We start from the raw sequence: 20256 nt of genomic DNA on the forward strand, positions 1-20256 counted from the left end.
AAAAACAGAAAAAAAAAACGTTTTAATTTTATTTTAAAACAAAATGGTTTTTATTGAACTATAAGTGGAGTAGGATTACTCATATGAAATGCAGTCACATACATTTACATTCAAATATTATATTTTTGCACAGCAAAATGTTGCAATGGTGTGCTGTCAAGTATCGCACCATCGACAGCCATACTAAGGAAAGTGTCAACAAAAGGAAGTTGGAAACAGCGCAGAACTGGCGTTTAAAGTCAGCAAACTTAAAACTACTTTAGTAAAAATTATTGGTTTGTTTATTTTTAAATTAGTTTTGCGGCCCGAGTTGTTGTTGGCTTTTTAAGTAGCTTAGCCAGACATCTTTTTCATTAGCTCCTCATCTTGTATGGACATAGCAGTTAGTTTTTTGCCAATTTTTTCATGTATATCCAAATATTTGGCCACACAGCGGTCAATACAGACCATTTCACCCTTACCTGTGAACAAAAAAGAATGTATTTATTTATAATTTTACTTTTGTTGTAGCTTTCTTTCTACAGGATGTACAAATTTTTACTATAAACACGTTCCCACAATATACGCTTCTACTTTTTTAAAAAATCAAACATATGATTGAATTCTCACTAAATTTTAGTTGTTATTGCTATTGTAGCAACGGAAAACAGCACCAAAAAATTATCAGGACATCATCCGTTCCAGTTTTTTTATACCATACTGTTATTATTGCTGTTGTTTTAACGGTTATCTAATCCCCGTTGAGTTTAAATTGTTTGTAATCTGACGGTAGGCCCAGGAATCGTGAGGTTTCGAGAGGTTCGGCCCACAGGGAGTCGGTTGTAGATGACTAGGCTTCATTGGGCATGCAAGAACTTTAACTACGTCATGCTGATACTCATTGCACACAGGACATTATAATATTAACCCGACTTTCGTGAGAACGGTTATAATTTTACTCTGATTACTTTGCGCTGTAGTAATCCTAAGAAGTTTGTAGCGAGTGTCGGTTTACAAATGTATCACACACACATTTTTATCACAGCCGCAATCAAAATAAACTCACAGAACGTCACTAATTTTGAGACGAATATTTACTCACCTAATTCAGCTTCGCCATAACGTGGTGGTATGCATTTCTTGTGGCAGGCATTTGTCATACGATTATATAAGTCGGACATCATTTCAATCTCCATTTCTTGCATTAACTGCAATTTAGCCTGGTCGGCTTGACTAATTTGTGGCATGGCCATTTTGCGTATCTAATTCTGTTTTTGGTTTTAATAAAGAGATTTGATGCTAATTAAACACTATGCGCGTTGGTTCCAAAGAGCTGATTGTTGCCGGGGAACAAAACTTTAGTAAACAATGGCTGCTGATTAATTTAACCGCTGAAGCTTCTTTCACCGACAGGTTCGTATTCACCAGTATTAGACTTTCGCATGCGTTCACGTATTTGCATGTCCTGATAACGACGGCGATCTACAGAATTTTTCGACAAAATAAACCCAGACACACCAGCAACTGTAATGACTGACCTGGTATTTTTGTAAAAAGAAATATAATTTTTTTTAAATATTCGTTCTTAATATAATAATAATTGTACACTTTACGTACCAACAAATAGCAATTTTTCCAAATGAACCCAAAGACATGACCCTCATGAAATTTTAGTGAAGCAACGATGTAATCTCAGCTGGTTTTGACATAACCTCAATGTTTTTGTCGTTGACAGCTGCTAAGCCGCAAATGTGTTGCCACATTTATTGCTGTAGCCAGACGATTTCAGCAATGTGTATACCCCTCACGAGTATATAAGGAATATTACATTCGGTTGGACCTTCACCTTTTTGTAAACAAAGTTTCAGTACTTGCCTTTGGTTATGAGTATTATATAATTAAAATGCGTTTGCTGTTTTTCGTGTTTAACATCTTTTAATATATAAAATTTGACAACAAAATAAATTAACAAAGTTTACAAAATATATATGTACATATATATAAATAAATATGTATCAAAATGCTTATACATACAAAATGGAATGATAAGCTAACAAGAAATAAATATGCACGTAAATCAACATTAAAATCTACTAGGGATTTTCACTTAAAACTTAAATAACCGAAATTTCGCATAAATTTTGCAATCAACATTAAAACTAACTAAAAATTTTCACTTAAAGCTTAAATAACCGAAATTACGCATAGTCTTTCAATGAATATAATACAATTTGAAAATTTGAATGGACAACATTCGTAATACAGTTACGTAACGTTTTCCGAGTTTTGTAAATAAACAAATGTTATAGAGAGTGATTTGGCGATTTTAAATTAATCTAGGTTGTAATAATTATTTTTATAAATTCCTCTTGCTTTTTAGCTAAGATAAGGTGCTGGTAGTGTTGAATCAAATTCCAAGATGTGGCATATAAAATAACTGAAGTCAATACGCTTCTTATATTAAACGCTGTCTATGAGCAAAATCGCATTCGTAGCTGCTGAAGTTTTTGAAGTCTATTGGTCGTTTGGCTAGGACATTCTAACTAGCAACAATTGGATTTTAAATTATACTAGTATAATATATATCAAGTGCGTAAATGATTTTAGTATTAACTCGGTGGTATAGAGAAGGAATGTTGACCCCTACCATGATTTGGTTTCGAGCCGAACCAACTCATTTTCCAATTAAGCGTGTCCTGCAGCAGTTTTTCCTCATCTTTGGTGAGTTGCAATAAAGTTGCAACGGCGCGTATTAAATGTCGTGCTTCCACCTGTTAATAAATTAATTTCTTTTAAAAAATATATAAAAAAAAACGTCTCATGTAGCACTGACCTCGCGACTAGTAAGAAACTTGACAATTACATGCTTCAAATATTTAAAATTGACCTCGTCCATAACTATACTACTGCCTGTGGCTGCGCTCACACCGCCACAGTGCTCACAAGCTAACGTATCATTCACAACCGCCGCACTGGTGGCAACCGCAATTGCGTTGGTTGGCGGTTTCGCAGCAATGCAATTGCCGTTACGTTCCTTTTCAGTTTCGAAGGATTTGGCGCTGTGAAACTCCTTTTGCAGTGTCTTCTTCAGATCGGCCAAGCGTTGATTTAGAACTTTTATTGTCTTGAGGGGTGCGCAAGTAAAACGTAGAAAATATGTATACAAATGAATATGAAAGTATTATTTAAAAAATTACCTTATTTTTCTCGCTTATTTCGCGTTGCATTTCGTCGATCTCCTTCAGCTTCTCATCATTCTTATACATCACAGTCTTTATTTCTTCCATTTCGATTTTACACTGTTTCATCTCTTGTGTTTTGGCCTCCATTTCACTGGTTAGCTGCTCGTTCTTTTCGTGCAGCTCGTTGGCTTCGTCACGCTCCATGCGCAACTCTTTACGCAGTATCTCCTCGCTCTGTGATATTTCAGCATTACGCAACAATGCTGTGAGTTTTTCTTCCTTTTCGGTTTCAAGTAGGTTTTGCGCTTCGTTCAGCTGCTCTTGCAATTGTGTATTTTGTTGGCGAAGCGATTGTGCCACATGTTCAGCATTGGTGGCATATTCACTGAAACGTTCATCTGCCGTGCTGATGCGCAATTTCAGATCTTTCGTTTCATTTTCGAGTGTCTCCTGAATATTTAGGCAAAGAAATATTTTAGTAGAATACTTTAAAAAACTTCGTTTGCTATATATATGTAATTTTTTTTATTATAAAAATATTAAAAGCAAAATAAAAAATAAAATAGATAAGTAAATAAAAAAATAAGTAAAAAAAAAATATAAAAAAAAGCGAAATACTAAAAATTAATTAAAAAAAATTGTATTTTAAATACTAAAAAAAAATTTAAAAAATACTAAAAATTAAATTAAAAAAAGAAAACTAAAAATATATTTAAAAAAAAAATACTAAAAATAAAATTAAAAAAAAATTACTAAATATAAAATTTAAAAAAATATTGAAAATAGAAAATATTGAAATATAAAAAATATTCAAAATAAAAGAAAATAATTATAAACATTAAAAAAATAAATAAATAAAAGTATAAGAAATAAGAAAAAATTATATATGATAAAAATAGTAAAAATAATAATAAATAATAAAAAATAAACATTATTAAAATATATAAAAAATGTAATAATAATATATTACTGCGAAATATAATACTTGCATTGTAAATAAAATCTCATTTTTTGGAAGAAAATAAATCATTTATTCAAAATTAAGCTTGATACAATTTTTAACAAATAAGTAAATAACATAAAACACTTAACAAATATAAAAAAGGCATTAGTTGGCGCTTGTAAATTATTTACATATATGTATGTATATGCCTTCAAAAGAAAGCAATTATTTGGTGATGCGTGATGGGGTTAATTTAAGCGTTTCAATTTCAATACGTGTGCGGAGATATTAAATACATTTAAAACATTTTGTTTGGTTAGTTACATGCTATCCCATTGCAAATCATCAACATCAGCGGGTATACTCACAGCCTTATTGCGTTCATAAATAATTTGTTGCTCATTCTCCTCGCGACATTCCTTCAGCGCCATGTTTAATTCGTCTATCTCCTCCTCGAGCAACTTTATCTGGAAAAACAGAAGTGTTTTAGTTACAAATTTTACACAATTAGTAAATCGATATTACGTTTTTTAAATGTTTCTTCCTTCCTTCATGTCAATCTTTTCAAAATAATTTTATACACATGCACACATACACATCTTTTCCAAATTAAAAACTCATTTGTATGCTTTTTAACCGAACCTTACTTTAAAGCACACCGCACATTTTGGTAAAGCGGCGAGTTAATGCTGCCATATAACATACCTTATCTTCGCGCTGCTTCATATCGTCCTTTAGCTTCAACATTTCGAATTCTAATTGCTTCACTTTTTCATTTAAATCGTCGCGTGCTCGCAGCGCCTTGCGTTTTTCGGTCGTCTCTTCGGCAACTTGTTTTGACAATCGACTGACTTGCGTTTCCAATGATAAATTCTGACCGCTCCATGTACTTTTTATATCGGATAGCTGCAGATGTGCTTCTTCCAAATGCTGTTCGAGCATTTTACGTTCTTGCACTAGCGCTTGCATTTTCTCGTCAGCACTGAATGAGTTAATCGCGTCTAAGCGTGCTTGTTCCATAATTTGCAGACGCATCTTTAAATGGCGATTTTCTTCTTCAACAGCGGCCAATGTAGTTGTTAAGTTATTTTTGCCCAATTGAGAAGAATGGCGTAGACGTTCCAATTCATCCTGTAAGAAAAATGTTAGCTATGTTAAAACGTATATATAATTTTTCTGATAATCTAAGCTGTAGATATGCTAACATAGTTATACACATACCCACGCACCGCCTTAACAATTATACGTACCAGCATGAGTCAGCGTCACCTTTAACTGTACACCAAAATGTATAAAGCATAGTGTGTTTTCTTTTTATATGGCGAAATAAAATATATAAATGTGAAAAACGTAGATAATGTTGTGGCAAACTAAAATTATGTGGAAGTTTTAATGCGAAAGAAAATTCTTAAATAATACAGTCTGTAACCAACAACAAAGTAACTGTAGTATGGTAGTTAAAAGTATACGCAGCACTATACGTAATTTACTGTTAAAGCCAATAGATATTACTTAAATCAACAAGAAACCAAGAAACAAAAAATTGATAGATAAGCACTGCGGTATTTAAAAGCCTATATTCAGCTACATATACATTTGTATATATATCGAAACGCACAAAACACATATAAACTTCGCTGGCACACTTATTCACCTGTAAATCCTCGACCATGGGCTCATATTGCTTCAGTCGTTCAAGTTCTGTGGTTAAGTTTTCAATTTGCTGCTGATTTTGTCGCATAGCTGCTAGACGATCAACCGCTTCTTGCTCACGGAATGATAATAGATTTTTTAATTTCTCAATTTCGCTTTGCTGTAGATTTTGTATCTTTTCCTGTTCCTCACAATATATATCCTTTTGCGTTTGCGCTACTTTCACAGTTTCTAATAGGATTTCGTTCGTCTTTTCAATGCGTGTCTTCTCCTCTTGAATTGTTTGCAAGCGTGTAGTTAGATCTGTCACCTTGGTGGTTAGCTCATTACATTGACTACGCAATGTGGAGAGCTGTTCCGCCTGAAAAATTGTATATACTTTTATATTTTAAATGCATATTTAAATATATTTTTATGCTCACTCCATAACTCTGCGAATCCACACTGCCGCCTCCGCCGGTGTCCTCATTAGTCGAATTTACACTTAATGTCGATGAGAAACGGCTGCGTATCCGATTGTTGTTATGGTTGATGTGCCGTGTATTCGTGGCTGTTGGAGCCACGTCTGAACCTGTCTCCTCTTTGATTTTATTTTTTAATGAAGCAAACATTTTTCAATGCCGCTGTTTAAATGAAGTCTTATATGCGTAATTAAGTGCAGTAATAATGTTGTGTAAATCAATTGCCACATCCGTCATTTACATTTCACAAAACGGCACAGGTGAGTCTTACGAATTACTGCTACTCCCTGTCATCGACTTCTGCCTCACCACTTTTGTGTATTGGTATTTTTTGCTTATGTACACTGGATTTTTTGACTGTTATCAGACGCAATGTTAAAACAGACTGCTATACTTTTTGGTTTTTGTTATCGTAAATGCAAATTTGCTACGTTTAAAGTTATGCTAATGCAGCTTAGCAGGAAATTATCAGACACCAGTCGGTATTTTTATGTTTTCCACGATCGAAAAATTTAATCCCCACGTCCGTCCTAAGCTGATTGAAGTTTAGTTACGTTGGTAGTGAATTATTTATCGTAATCACGTAAGCGTTTCTGAGGTATAGGGTGACACAGGGCACTAGCTTCGTGTAAATTAATAATTTCAAAATGCAAACATTATTTTGTGTCGGTAAATTATTATTATATATTTTTTTTAATTTTTGCGTTTATTGATTTTAATTTTACATATACACCGCTACAAAATGCTTTAATTAGTCTTGATGCAAGATGAATATCTGTTTGAAGATTTTCAGATTTTAACTTTCCGGAAACAATTTTGCATGACTAAATCCAGATTGCTGTTGTTGTTGTAACGGTTATTTAGTCGCCCTTAGGATGGCAAGGTTCAGATAAATTGCCTTCGAAGTCATCCATAGGGAGAGATGTGTCAGATGTGTAGGGTTAGCTGGGCACGTAAAAGGTGGTTAGCTCATGCGAGGACTCGTTGTGCGCTGGACATATATTTGATATGTCCTAGTCGATTTTCGATGATTTGAATTTGAACCTGCTACAGTATCTAGAACGAAGCTGCGCAAGGGTCACTCTCGATTCTCGCGGCAACTCCAGCTCGTCCTCTGGAATGGGTAGTGGTTTGACTCCATTCACTGAGAGGGAGTCGATGAAGATATTTATGGCTCCACTGTGAATGGCGGTCAGTGCAATTTTGAAGTTAGTTGCGTCCGAAGTCTGTTCGGGGTATAGTGTTATGTCGTCGACGGAGTTGATAAGAACCTCTTGATGCTGCTAGAGGAGGTTCCGCTTCAAGCAGCTGACTTAACTTCGTTTGGATCGGTAAGTTTTAGACTAAATCCAGGTGTTTGCAGCCGGTAGAGATTCCTACTAGTTCTTTCCTCTATCCAAATTTCTTCCCTAAAGGAGTGTGGGCGAAAAAGGGTTCCGGTCCTGTTTGTTTTGTTATCGCTACTTTTTTAGCTAAATTATAATTGTTGTTGTTGTTAGAGAGTGTGAAAAGATTTCTGAAGAAATTTCGAGAATTGCTGCCGAATTGACAGTCCTTGGCCGGAAAAAATCCTGTTCTTTCCGATTCCTTAGTATCGACTGTCCTGGGAATGGTCAAATTAGTCGTTACCTTCTATACCTTTGCGTTTAGAAAACCATGTTAAGCTTTTAAAAGAACCTTACTACCATTACGGATCCCAGTTCTTTTTTATTGTCCAAAAATGTCTTGGTATTTTTTTGTCGTTAGAAAGTAGTAGCTTGGAAAGCTTCTCCCGATGACTTCCTGTTTCTCAGCGGATATTTCCGCATATTATGTTCGTAAGCTTTTCAGCTGGCATGGGTTTCTGTAAATGAGCCAGTTTGTTTGTGTGGTTCCGGGCTCCGGTTCGAAGCAGCTTTGTTCTGGTGCTGCTGCTAGAAGGAAACTTCTCATCTCTGGCGTGTTCTTCGAAGAGAGTGCTCTCTGCTGCCAGCTGTGCTTGTATTCTTGGTATTCTTTACTTTCTTTTTGGCATCCAGTGTGAGATGATAAGCTGTAAAAGCGAATCCTAAGTATTTTGTGCTAACCGCTTGACTATAACATAATCAAAGTCGTGTTTCAGCGCTCACTTCCCTAAGACCACACCAGACTACCAATTTAATTTCAAATACGCTATTTCGCCTCCTAAACCTCTTCACTCTCACGTGTCACTGAAATATTCTCGAGACAATGCTAAACAAAACTCTCATTTATTTGACTTCCACATGAAATACAACAACTACAAATATTTGCACAATTTTATTATCAAAAGTCTTCCAGTAAAATAGGTAATAGATAGTTTAAATGGCCATGTCAATATCCAAATAAATTCCAAATAACTCGACCATAACCAGCACTCCACAAATTTATTCATTTTATGTGTGCCGGCCTCCTCTCAATCGATAAGTCTAATATTTCAGCCAAGCCGTTTTGCTCCTTCACATTTTTTTTCATTGTATTTTGCTCTTATTATTATTATTTAGAACTATGAATGGCAGCATCAGCCTACAATGGCGCAAGACTGTCTACTTCCGTCGGCAGGCAGCGACGACGCGAGGGCAAATCGCTCGCTCTAGCGTTGAGCTCTGATAAGCGGTCGGCGGACAAAGTCTCAAGTCTTTCGGTGCGGTTCTTCTTCATGCTTCGTCTTCTTGCTCAGCGTAGCATCTCCATTTGCAAAGGCAGAAGCTAAGTTATGCTCTGCGTCCTTTAATGTATTTGTGCAGTTTGTTGTTGTTGCTGGATTTTCTTCCGGCTTCCGGTGTTTTCCACAGCGTTGTACTGGTAGTTGTAGTTTTAGTGCTATGTGTCTTTGTATATATATGTTTATGTGTGTGTGTGTAATGGCAACTACAACCTATAAATTGAATGCTTATATTTTATGAGCATTTGTGTATGTGTATGTGTGTGTGTATGTGTGTTGTGTTGTTTACTTCCTTCCATTTTTTGTTATCATTTGTGTGCATGTCCTTTGTTAAGGGCGTTTGAGATTTCTATTGTTACTTGATTGTTGTTGCTGTTGTTGTTTGTGTTACGTTCAATTCGATTGCTCGCATTTTCTTGCTTATTAGACTACTTTTATTTCAGACAGACGGACATACATACATACGTATGTATATATAAATAAGAGCTGGTATCTGCCTATTTGCTTCACCTACCATATGTAGATATGTATGTATGTATCTATATTAGGGTGTCCATTATATCCCAAGTTGATTGCAGACGCCTCTGAAGCTTCAGTTTTTGTCCATACAAGCACTTGACCCCAATCGTTCAGATTGTATGGCAGCTATATGCTATAGGGGTCCGATACAAACTGACGGACGGACAGGGATTGCTAAATCGGCTCAGCTCGTCCTTTTATCATTTATAATACATATATTTTATAGTTTCTCCAACCATTCCTGCTAGGTGTTACAAACTTCGGGACGTCAACAGACACCCTAATGTACATACAAATGTAGGTGTACTAATCCATATGAAAATCTTTAATACATACAAGTACATATATAAACACATTCGTATGCAGAAAAATAATAAAATTTCCTCAGAATTTTCATACCACTCAGTAACAAGTACAGGGTTTTCCAATAAGAGTGATATGATTTCTTAAAAACAAACACAAATTGTTACGGAAATTCAAATGTTTTTCATGTAATCTGAAGTACAATCGTCTGAGCTGTGTGACAGACAGAAGCACGCCGTCAACAAACTGATTGGACCTTGTGAGTGTGGTTTCAGGCTTGGAACTTCAACAACGGACCAGATATTCACCATACGCCAAATCTTGGAAAAGACCCATGAGAAGAGAATCGACACACACCATCTCTTCGTCGAGTTCAAAGCTGCTTTCGACAGCACGAAAAGGAGCTGTCTTTATGCCGCTATGTCTGAATTTGGTATCTCCGCAAAACTAATACGGCTGTGTAAACTGACGTTGAGTCATATCGAAAGTTCCATTAAAATCGAAAAAGACCTCGCCGACAACAACGTCAGTCTCGAAATTCAGCGCAGAACAACTGTTTCCAATAAGTGCTACTTCGGACTGAGTAGACAAACGAGAAGTAAAGTCCTCTATCGACGAACAATGACCAAATTCTGCAAGTCACTCATCATTCTCGTCCTCCTAATTGCTAAATTGACGTAGTTCAGCAAATCAAGAGACAGCGGCTACGCTAGCTAGGTCATATAGTCCGAATGGGTGAAAACACTCCTGCTCTGAGATTTTTTAACGTAGTACCCGCCGAGGGAAGCAGAGGAAAAGGAGGACCTCCACTTCTTTAGAAAGCCCAAGTGGAGAAGGACATGGATACAATTGGAATATCCAATTGGGCCAAACAGCGAAAAGGAAGCACGACTGGTATACTGTTGCAAACTCGGCTTTAAACGCGTAAGCCGCGTTTTTCCACCAAATCAAGTCGTATGTCATGAATAGCATGCCTAAAACTTTAAGAGAGTCTGGTTTATTGCTAGGGATCAATGACTTCAAATAAACCCACAAAAAGTAGTCTAATGATGTTGAATCACAACTCCTCGTAAGCCATTCAATGTCACAATTTTTTGCTACAATCGAATCTTCAAATTTTGGTCGCAATAATTCTGTTGTTCCAAGTGTTGTGTGGCACATAGCCCCGTCTTGTTAGAACCAGATGCTGTCAGATCAACTATTTCCAATGACGGCCATAAAAAGTTAGCTATCATAGATCTATAGTATACCCCTTTCCAATGACAGTAAAGAAGTACGTATCATTGAGTCCACTAGACCAAAAACCATACAAAACTGTCAACTTTGGTTGTTCATGAATAATTGGAGCATTTTCTTCGCAACAGAATCGACAAACCGACAGGAAGGATGATTTTTTTTATTTCGTTGTAGTTTTCAAGTTGTTCCAGGGCAAAATCAGCTAATTCACTACGTTTACGGTAGTCCAATGGCTTCAGTTCTTGAGTGAGAATAATTTTATACGGATGCAAGCACAAATCCTTTCTCAAAATCCGCCAGGTTGTGGTTTGAGACAGTCACAATTCTACAAAACGTCTTGAGTCGACAAATTGCGGTCTTCAGCAGTACTTGCCTAAACGGCATAAATATTTTCATATTTTCAAAACACACTCGGTGGTAATTTTACGGTCGATAATTTAGTACATGAGTCAGTCGACTGAGAAATGGAAAGCTGTTAGCCAAGCGTCAGCATTCATAATGATAAGACTCAGACTTTTTCAACAGATTCAGCGTCCGTCAGTTCGCACAATAGAGGAGACTTAAATGTTCTGTCCCTAACACCACGAAGTAATTTAACCGGTGGTTTCGTGGGAGATTCTTGAGTTGGGCGTAGGTTAGGTTTAGCGGATTAAAGTTCCGCATTCCGGCTTGCGATGCTTCTCCCTACTATTAAAAATATGATATTAAAAATGGCCGAAACTACACTTATAAATCATATCATCCCTATTGGGAAACGCGGTATATTTATTTCACAATTTTCTTGCCACTTGAGTACAACCGAACTTTCGTTGAGTACACTTCGTTAGCTTATCGCATATGCAGTTATACTCGTATGTAGTCATACCTTTTGGCTTTTGTATATGTATAAGTATTTATAAATAATTATATATCTACAATAGCAGCCTATAGACGAAAAGCACCTACGTTCCGCAACTGTTTTTTTATCCCGTTTTAGTGGATTACAAAGCCACTTGCTTTGTTAGTGCACTACTTTTCAGAGTTCCCAATGAGGCAGACTTAAAGGATAATACATCTAAGAGGGTCGTGTGAAAATTTCAAGTCGAACGGTCTAGCCATTTGGGAGAAACTTTCTCACCGACTCTGAAAATAGCGTTTCGAGAAAATAACGTTTAAAGTTTAAAAGCCAAGTACGCTAAGAGCCGTTTTCTCCAAGGCTGGTTAGTACCCATCTGTCTGTTAAGTTCTGATTAACTTAACCAGAACTAATTCTTTCGGTAAGATATTGTTTTTAACCATAACTTAAATGACAGATGTTTGTTAGCCAGACATTGAGACGGCCTTAAGTTAAAAAATTCCGACAAATACGTTCATATATCCGAAACTAAGTATTTGATGGATCAACTGAAAATTTTGGAAAATATTCAAAAAATATAACCTCTGCTCTCTAATTCGTATGAGTTCGCATATTGGTTGGCTTAAAAATAAAAATAGTTTTTATACATTTTTGGTTAGATTGCAATCAGGGATCAATGGCCTACTGTAACCCATATTTTGTTAAATCAAATATAATATGTACCTATATTTTTGTAGCATACGATGACATGTCTGTCTCAGTTACATATTGGTTTCTTGGAACCATCATCATTTACAATGCTAATTATACAAGCGCTCTAACCTTAATCGTAACCTATTGATATCTAGGTCGAGAAGGGAAATGATGTGTGACATAACTGACACCGCGTTAGATGTGAGCGAAAGAGATGAATCACCTTGAGTGGGTAAATACTATATTTTGTTCTCTTCCTAGCATTTTAGAGTCCTGATAGCCACCTATCGGTTAAATCACCGGTTAGCGCTATCGAAGATTTCTATTAAAGCTTCTATGAGTTTCTTAAGGTAGATGAAGAGGATTTTGTAGTTCCCAGATCTGCTAATTTTGTGCTCTGTAACTTCTTTTAGGTCCTGAAAACCACCTATCGGTTAAGTTAACGGTTAATTACCCAGTAGCGCCATCAAAGATTTCTGTTAAAGTTTCTCTCTTCAAAAGAGGAAGAAAAAATTACTAACCCATCTCACAGCACTATCGTATAGTCAGGCAATTAAAAGAATGCTTCAGCGTACAAACAGACATTTTGAGTATGTTCGTATTGGGGCGAACTTTTAATCAGCTGCACAGAAAGCTCTAACTACACTCGTTAACCACTTGCTAGTTATTAATGACACTCAAAGCATCTGTGTCCGGCTGGGCGCTCATTCATATTTTGTTTTGTTTTCCAAGTTGTAGTGGGCAGTGCTTTTCGGTCCATCGACTTTATTACTATTGATATTACCCTCATTAAAGTTGATGATGTTGTTGTGCCGGTCATCGTGGCGTATGTGGAATTTTTTTCTTACATGTTTGCAATACTACTTGCATTAGGGTGTTCCTTATTTAATGGGATAATTATGTTTGTTAAACGATAAATGAACTTTCAATTGAGACAAACTCTGAATGGCAATAAAAAATGCTTCATTAATGTTTTCTGCCAGACCGCTATATATACAGTTATTTCTAGGCATGAATTTTTTCTACTTCATATTTTCATTTCGTTCATAGTGAAAGGAAATAATTTAACATTTAACTAACAGACACCCTAGTATAAATAAAAGAAAATTTTACCTCATACATTGGCTTTTATTAGACTCGTTACCCGACCTTGCTTTGCGAGCATTGAATCTCGAAAATATCAACTTTGGTGAAGTGGTGTCGGTATGTATATGTTGTAAGCTTACAATTGCTTTCTCTTGTATTCCTTTGTTAGGTTATTGTAACTTTTATTTATCCTTTGGGATTCCATAAATATTACAAAATATTTTGAGCCTTTGTGTTCAGGTAAATAACTAACTAAGGCAAGAATACAGTTTAGAGTTCCGACGTCTGCACTAGCGCTAAAGTAAGGGAGCACAAGTTTAGCGTATGATTTCTAGTTGCCGAGTAGAATGGCTTCGTCTTCTTTACTGGCGTAGACACCGCTTACGCGTTATAGCCGAGTTAACAACAGCGCGCCAGTCGTTTCCTCTTTTCGCAACGTGGCGCCAATTGGAGATTCCAAGCGAAGCCAGGTCCTTCACCACATGGTCCTTCCAATGGAGGGGAGGTCTTCCTTTTACTCTGCTTCCCCCGGCGGGTACTGCGTCAAATACTTTCACAGCTGGAGTGTTTTCGTCCATTCGGACAACATGACCTAGCATTAATTCGCTGAACTAAAACAACGTCGTCGTATATCTCGGACAGCTCATCATGCAATCGAATGCGATATTCGCCGCGGCCAAAGCGCAAAGGACCATAAATCTTTCGCAGAACCTATCTCTCGAAAACTGACTCATCAGTTGTTGTCAAATCCATGCCTCTGCACCATACAGCAGGACGGGAATAATCAGTGACTTTTAGAGTTTGGTTTTTGTTCGTCGAGAGAGGACTTTACTTCTCAATTGCCTACTCAGTCCAAAGTAGCACCTGTTGGCAAGAGTTATTCTGCGTTGGATTTCGAGGCTAACGTTGTTGTCGATGTTAATGCTGGTTCCAAGATAGACGAAATTATCTACAACTTCGAAGTTAAGACTATCAGACCTATTTCGGGGATAGAAGATTGGGCGCATTTAATAGCGATTTACTCGGACTCTGGGTGGTATGGGGATTAGCTGGACTGATGGACGATTAGTTGTTAGCGATAGCTAGTCGGAATACCGAACAGTTAGGGTCGTTTGCGCGTGAGTTGTTTAAGCGGCGAAGGCGGTTAGCTGGGAATTATTGTTAGATTTTGTATGAGTGGTGTGTGTATGGGCTCCAATCCCTGGGCAGAGCCGTATATAAGCTCAATTGGTAGTAGCTTCGGCTACGAGGTCTGACTGGAGATTTAATTCTGGTACCACGGGGAGCAGGAGCCCTTGAGTTTACTCCAACCTGTTTATTCGGACTGGCCCCTCGGGGAGTATCGAGGTGGTTGTGGTTAAAATCCAAATACGGGAAGAATTGACATTGTCAGTTGAATGTGGAGTTGCATCGTAACCGGGTGCCGGACGCAAAGCACGGCAGAGGTTTTTGATGGGTCTCGAACCCGACCAAGGTGGTTAGTGTGTCCATTCCACACTGTCAATTGGTACTGAAAATGCCTAGCATTCTCAGGGCGCTGATCAACGCATTGATTTGATCCGCTGTGCTTTTGAGCGCAGTGTGGTAAGGCTGTAGTCAGCAGGTACCCACGTTAAACACACCGGACGTTGTCAGACCCATTTGCTTTGCTTTCTTATCCAGCCTGAAGTAGAATGGCTCGGAAAAATTATGGCTCGCCCCAACAGAAATTAGGTTTAACCCTGCAAAAACCTTAACGTGTGATTTTTCTTCTATCCCTATCTTTTATTAAGGGAATATTTTACAATAATTTATGTAAAATATCTATGTGGCTCTTAGAGTAAAAAGAAAACCTATAAGTACCATCTACGAGCTATGTCAAGGATACCTCAACGTGGCATCCAACTGAATACATAGAGCCGGCTTAGCTGTCCACCGAAGTAAAAGCAAAATGGTTTTATATATTAGTAGGTATAAAGTCTCAGAAGCCACATTCCCTTATTCGGAGACTCACGCCTTCAAGCTGTAGATAATAAGATAAACCTGGGTCTGGAGGCCAAATATTGAGGAGAGAGTAAAGAAGGCAACGGTTGCCCTATGCTGCTGTAGAGAAGCTAAAGGAAAAAGGTGGGGAGTCTCACCAAAGGTTATGTTTTGGTGTAATCAACTGGTGACTCGTAAGAAGCTTGCGCGTGTCCATAAAAGCGGCTCTTATAGACTTGGAAAAGTGCGGACTAACTACATCAATAATGGCACTTAATGTCACTCTACACATAGCACCCATGGATATTGCCGCACTAAGCCTCAGAGAAACTGGGTATATGACGGAGTCCAAACAGGGTCACGCTGAAATCATCACCTTCCTCTTCGCTCATACACACACGGGATATGTGGACTGAGAGAAGCCGTAGGAGCAGAATTGCAGCCAGCTTTTTCATAGATGGTTTCAAGCTGGGGGGAAAGTTGGAGTGGATGTCTTTGTAAGAAACTCTCCTTAAATATTAGCTTTAGGCTGCTGAACCTTCTCTTGTGCGTTTCAGATGGAAGTGGCTACTATTTAGATTACTGCTCCGGAGTGCAGCCTTTTTCAGGGTGGTGAGCATTCACTCCGACATCAGGGCGACGAAATTAGTACTGAGCTGGCAAAATGTGCGCTCAAAGTCTGGTCTGGTCTGGTCTCTCACTAAAAATAGCATCATCATCAGACTCGTTTGAGTGCCTGAATGGAGTGGAATCGATGGAAACTGCAAAGTCGATGAGATGGTACACTCGTAACCCATTCACAACGGAGTGGAAACGAATCGGATCTTCATTGTCATCTGGCACTAGACATGCCTGAAAGCGCTTTGTCGATTTATGACCCTAGTTCTAAGAACCACAGCGGACCGGCGTTATAAGCTGTTTAAGTGAGATCTCCTTTTTTAGAATCAAATATTTAACCTCAGCTAACCTAAATCGGTAAAGTTATCTCATGAAATGTTTCTATGCAAGAACTTGTTTTTGATCGTTCGGTTTGTATGCTAGCTTTTTGCTATAGTAGTTCGATCTGAAAAAATTCTTCAGATATCGCAGAGTTGCCTTGGACAATAATTCAAGCCAAATTTAGTGATGATATCTCGTCAAATGAAAAATTTTTCCACACAAGGTCTTTTCAGCTATATGGTATAACAAAGAACGGCCGTTCCGATAAATGAGCGGGAGAAGAGGATTTGTGTAAAACTTAAGATCAATATCTCAAAAGCAAACTTCGTGAACTCAATCGACTCAGCTCATCAAGCTGAACACAAATATATGTATATATTTTATAAGATCTCCGACGGTTTCTTCTGGGAGTTACAAATTTCGTGGAAAACTTAATATGTATATTCCGTTCAGGAAAAAAATGTAGATTCTCTCGATAATTGTTAATCTCGGTAAGCATGATTATGACATCGAAACAAGCTCACCTAGAATTTTCGGAGAAGCATATTTCTTTAAGCTCTAGGAACCACGATTTGCGAGTTTGTTAAATATGAATCCTTTGGACTTAAAATTTTAGATGGAGCTCTTGGATTTGCGACTTCCGAGTTCGTTAAAAAATGGAACCTCTGAACTTTGAACTTTGCGCGGATAACTCGATACGAAGTTACCATACTAACAGCAATGAAATCAAAGAGGGAACAACCATAACTTCCGGGTCGGCGGATCATACATAAAAAATCAACTTTGACCCGGTGAGCTCTTGCACGATAATAAACTTCAGCTCCTATTAATAATGACCCTACATCGGGAGGTCTATGTATGTCGTGACAGCCAGCCAGTATTATCTAACCTAACCTAACCTAACCTGTCCTTTGTTTAGTAGGCACGGTTAATATACGATTTTGCTAACTTTCATACTGCAACATGGAAAACTAAGGACTTTAAGGATCCAAACGAAGTTCCCTACCCGGGAAATGATTGGATATTGCCACTGTCACTTTAAATTCGAAAAAGATATAAAAGCGTTAAGACTTCGAAATGAACCCAGACACAAATCGATACCGACCGTGTATGAGACGGGAGTTAGATGACAGAAAATTCTAAAAAAAAGAGTCCTTAGCATGATATTGGTTTTATTTTTGAGCTTCAAATTACTCGGTTGTATATTTTTTCAAATACAATTCTCTTCCAAACCGAATACTTTGCAATATTTTTAATTCGTTTTAATCATTTTGTCGCCCTTGTCAGATGCAACAGCTTTTTGTCCCTTCCGTAAATATGTGCGTACATAGAATTTGCCAAATAAATACAACATTACGAAAGATTGAAAGACAGCAAACCACAGCAAGCCCTTGGGAAACTCACATTGCGGCCGAAAGATCAACGGATAGGAGTGATGCAGTAGAACCAGTACGAAATGCGTCAGCTGCAATCTTGTGATGTATTTCTTCCACCACAAACCCGTTTTCATATTCAGCGCCGACATGAAGTAATACGTGTACATGAAACCATGCACCGCACAATTCATTATAACGACGCTGGCGTATTGGCCCACACCGCCATAATAGGTGGCCAGATAGTAGTTGAAGGTGCTCATCATTATGTGATGGTAAACGTGCAGGAAGGACACCTGCTTGAAGCTTTTGCGCAGCACAAAGAAGATCGTCTCCACATAATCGATCACTTTCAAGAGGTAAAAAGCGTAGAGTCCGCGTAAGTTGAGCTTCTGCAGCGTCGGTGAGTTAGGATATTTGGCTAGACAACCGAAATCGGGCACTTCCGCACGGTGCGTATAGAACGTGACGATCATCTGAAGGAATGCGAACAGATTGGAATTTTTTTCTTGGATTATTTTGCAAAACTATGCACGGACTTTGTCGCACAACTCACCACGTAGCACAGCAAGCAATTGGCGAGTACTTGTAGAAAATTATAGATTAAAATCACTTTTTTGATATTGTACGGCTTGCGGTTGCGCATGAAAACCGGCCCGATGACCAGCACGATGGCGAGGTAGGCCAATGTTAGCGCAATGATTGGCACAGGTGAGCCGAGTAGTGGCAATTGCTCGGCCACAGGATCTGTAAGTTAAGAGAAATTGAGTAGACAAGTGTCAAAATATTATTTAAATTTATATTCCAATTGACATTACCGCGCTCGTGAAATATGCTTTCTAAACTTAGCGACATTTGTCGGCTTTAAGAGTTTACGGACGTACTAAACAAAATGTTTGAGAGCACCAAACGGGTCCAGCGTAACTTATAAACAGCTCAGCGTCTAATAAATCATTGTTATGTGAGTTTAAATGCGAGCTCCATGCAAATGTTCAATGTTTTTTATTGTAAATATAAAACGGAGTTTGTACGCTCAGAGTAAGCTACGACCAAAACAAAACGAATTGAACGGTAAGGTAGTGATAAAATCGGGCGCTGCCGAACATTACTTAGGCGCTGACTAAAACTAACCGTTTAGTAGATCGTATTGGTGAATGCTTACATACCGATGTTAATAATTTTGATCACCGAATAACATAATGCTAACAGAAATATTATCGCTCAAATTGAAATGTTGGATAAGCTGAACCAAAGACCCGTCTTTGAATATAATGTTTATACCAGAGTATAGGCAAACAGTGGGCGGAAAGCATTATATTTAGTTGGGGCAGTGGACAGTGTCTTTCAGGCCCAGGTTGCAGTCATTAAGGTATCAGCAGATACCATTCCGATAGCAGAGCGGCGATACTAGCCTTGAACTCATTTAAAGTGCGTACAGGGCTGGTTCAGGGCCTAACCTCGCTATCAATAGCATCGAATGCATTTGTGATAAGACTGGTATGGGTGCCAGGCCACAGAGGAATCGCAGTAAACTGTAAAGCTGATGAGCTAGCAAGGAAAGGCACCTCAGCGCCTTTATTGGTAGAATGGGAGCGGATCGGTGCTCCCTTATCCGCTTGTGGTCTACTATTAAATAGCTGTGCTTCGCGGAAGCTTGGTCAGCGCTGGGACACAATCGGTACATGCGCTGTCGCAAAAGCCTTTTGGCCCAAGATCGATGGCAAAAGATCAGGTGATCTCTTTGCATCAGTAAGGTTAGCCCTACCCAGCAGTGGGGCTTTTAACGGGCCATTGCCCTGTTGGCGTTCACGCAGTAAGGCTGGGAATTTTACCGGACGCAGCCAAAGCTGTATGGAGAAAGATGAGGTGGAAACAACTCAACACGTCCTTCTTGACTGTCTCGCGTTTGGGCGGTCAAGCGCATACCTTCGGACATCACATCGAGCTGGCGGGAGTGGAAATTAAACGTATGTGCATGTTTGTATTGGCCAGTAAGCGTTTTAAAAATTTATAATGCGAATACAGGAGTTCTTCCTTTCTATGGCATCAGAAAGCACTACGCATAGCAGTCTACGTACGATTTTTTTTTGATTAGTCATCTAACCTAATCTAGTCCAAGACCAGTTTAATTTCGTTGACTGTCTGTTTTAGTTTAGATATTTAAGGATATAAAGGGTGATCGATTTCGAGGTATCCAAATTTTTAAAGAAAAATCTTAGAAACTTTAAATTTAATGGGGAATGTTTATTATTATTCGAAAGAACATTCTTTGACATTTATGTTTTGAAGATATCTGTTTCAAATGTCGGCCGGGGCTCCGTCTCAGATGAACAATTCGTTGAGTCCAATTTTCGATGACTCGTTCGAGCATTTCGTCTGGTAACTGGCGAATAACACGCGTGATGTTTTGCTCCAAGGTGTGAATCAAAG

General features: G+C 38.1%; 4 protein-coding genes across 5 annotated transcripts; all 4 read right to left on the bottom strand.

Annotated features, from left to right (window-relative positions):
- Window positions 1-16: 16 nt before the first annotated feature.
- LOC126755203 (mitochondrial import inner membrane translocase subunit Tim10) lies at window positions 17-1235 on the bottom strand. Its single transcript, XM_050467599.1, has 2 exons — window positions 1082-1235; window positions 17-461 (listed from the first exon to the last, which is right to left on the bottom strand). Exons 1-2 carry the CDS (start codon window positions 1230-1232, stop codon window positions 334-336), a joined length of 279 nt encoding a protein of 92 aa, XP_050323556.1. The 5' UTR covers window positions 1233-1235; the 3' UTR covers window positions 17-333.
- LOC126755206 (uncharacterized) lies at window positions 1194-1706 on the bottom strand. The gene is made up of 2 exons (XM_050467603.1): window positions 1597-1706; window positions 1194-1517 (listed from the first exon to the last, which is right to left on the bottom strand). The coding sequence occupies exons 1-2, from the start codon at window positions 1641-1643 to the stop codon at window positions 1364-1366; spliced, it is 201 nt and encodes a 66-aa protein (XP_050323560.1). The 5' UTR covers window positions 1644-1706; the 3' UTR covers window positions 1194-1363.
- Window positions 1707-2013: 307 nt separating this feature from the next.
- On the bottom strand, window positions 2014-6767 carry LOC126755185 (golgin subfamily A member 1). 2 transcript variants are annotated; one of them, XM_050467574.1, is made up of 7 exons: window positions 6180-6767; window positions 5759-6118; window positions 4810-5235; window positions 4473-4571; window positions 3177-3611; window positions 2813-3103; window positions 2015-2750 (listed from the first exon to the last, which is right to left on the bottom strand). In XM_050467574.1, the coding sequence occupies exons 1-7, from the start codon at window positions 6366-6368 to the stop codon at window positions 2589-2591; spliced, it is 1962 nt and encodes a 653-aa protein (XP_050323531.1). In that variant the 5' UTR covers window positions 6369-6767; the 3' UTR covers window positions 2015-2588. The 2 variants fall into 2 exon arrangements, with proteins under 2 accessions (XP_050323532.1, XP_050323531.1); XM_050467575.1 differs by lacking the exon at window positions 4473-4571 and having other exon boundaries at window positions 2014-2750.
- A 10852-nt stretch (window positions 6768-17619) lies between these two features.
- LOC126755194 (elongation of very long chain fatty acids protein F-like) lies at window positions 17620-18835 on the bottom strand. Its single transcript, XM_050467589.1, has 3 exons — window positions 18645-18835; window positions 18383-18573; window positions 17620-18302 (listed from the first exon to the last, which is right to left on the bottom strand). Exons 1-3 carry the CDS (start codon window positions 18679-18681, stop codon window positions 17706-17708), a joined length of 825 nt encoding a protein of 274 aa, XP_050323546.1. The 5' UTR covers window positions 18682-18835; the 3' UTR covers window positions 17620-17705.
- Window positions 18836-20256: the final 1421 nt, after the last annotated feature.

Source organism: Bactrocera neohumeralis, chromosome 4, assembly GCF_024586455.1.
Source record: "Bactrocera neohumeralis isolate Rockhampton chromosome 4, APGP_CSIRO_Bneo_wtdbg2-racon-allhic-juicebox.fasta_v2, whole genome shotgun sequence".
Lineage (NCBI taxonomy): Eukaryota > Metazoa > Arthropoda > Insecta > Diptera > Tephritidae > Bactrocera > Bactrocera neohumeralis.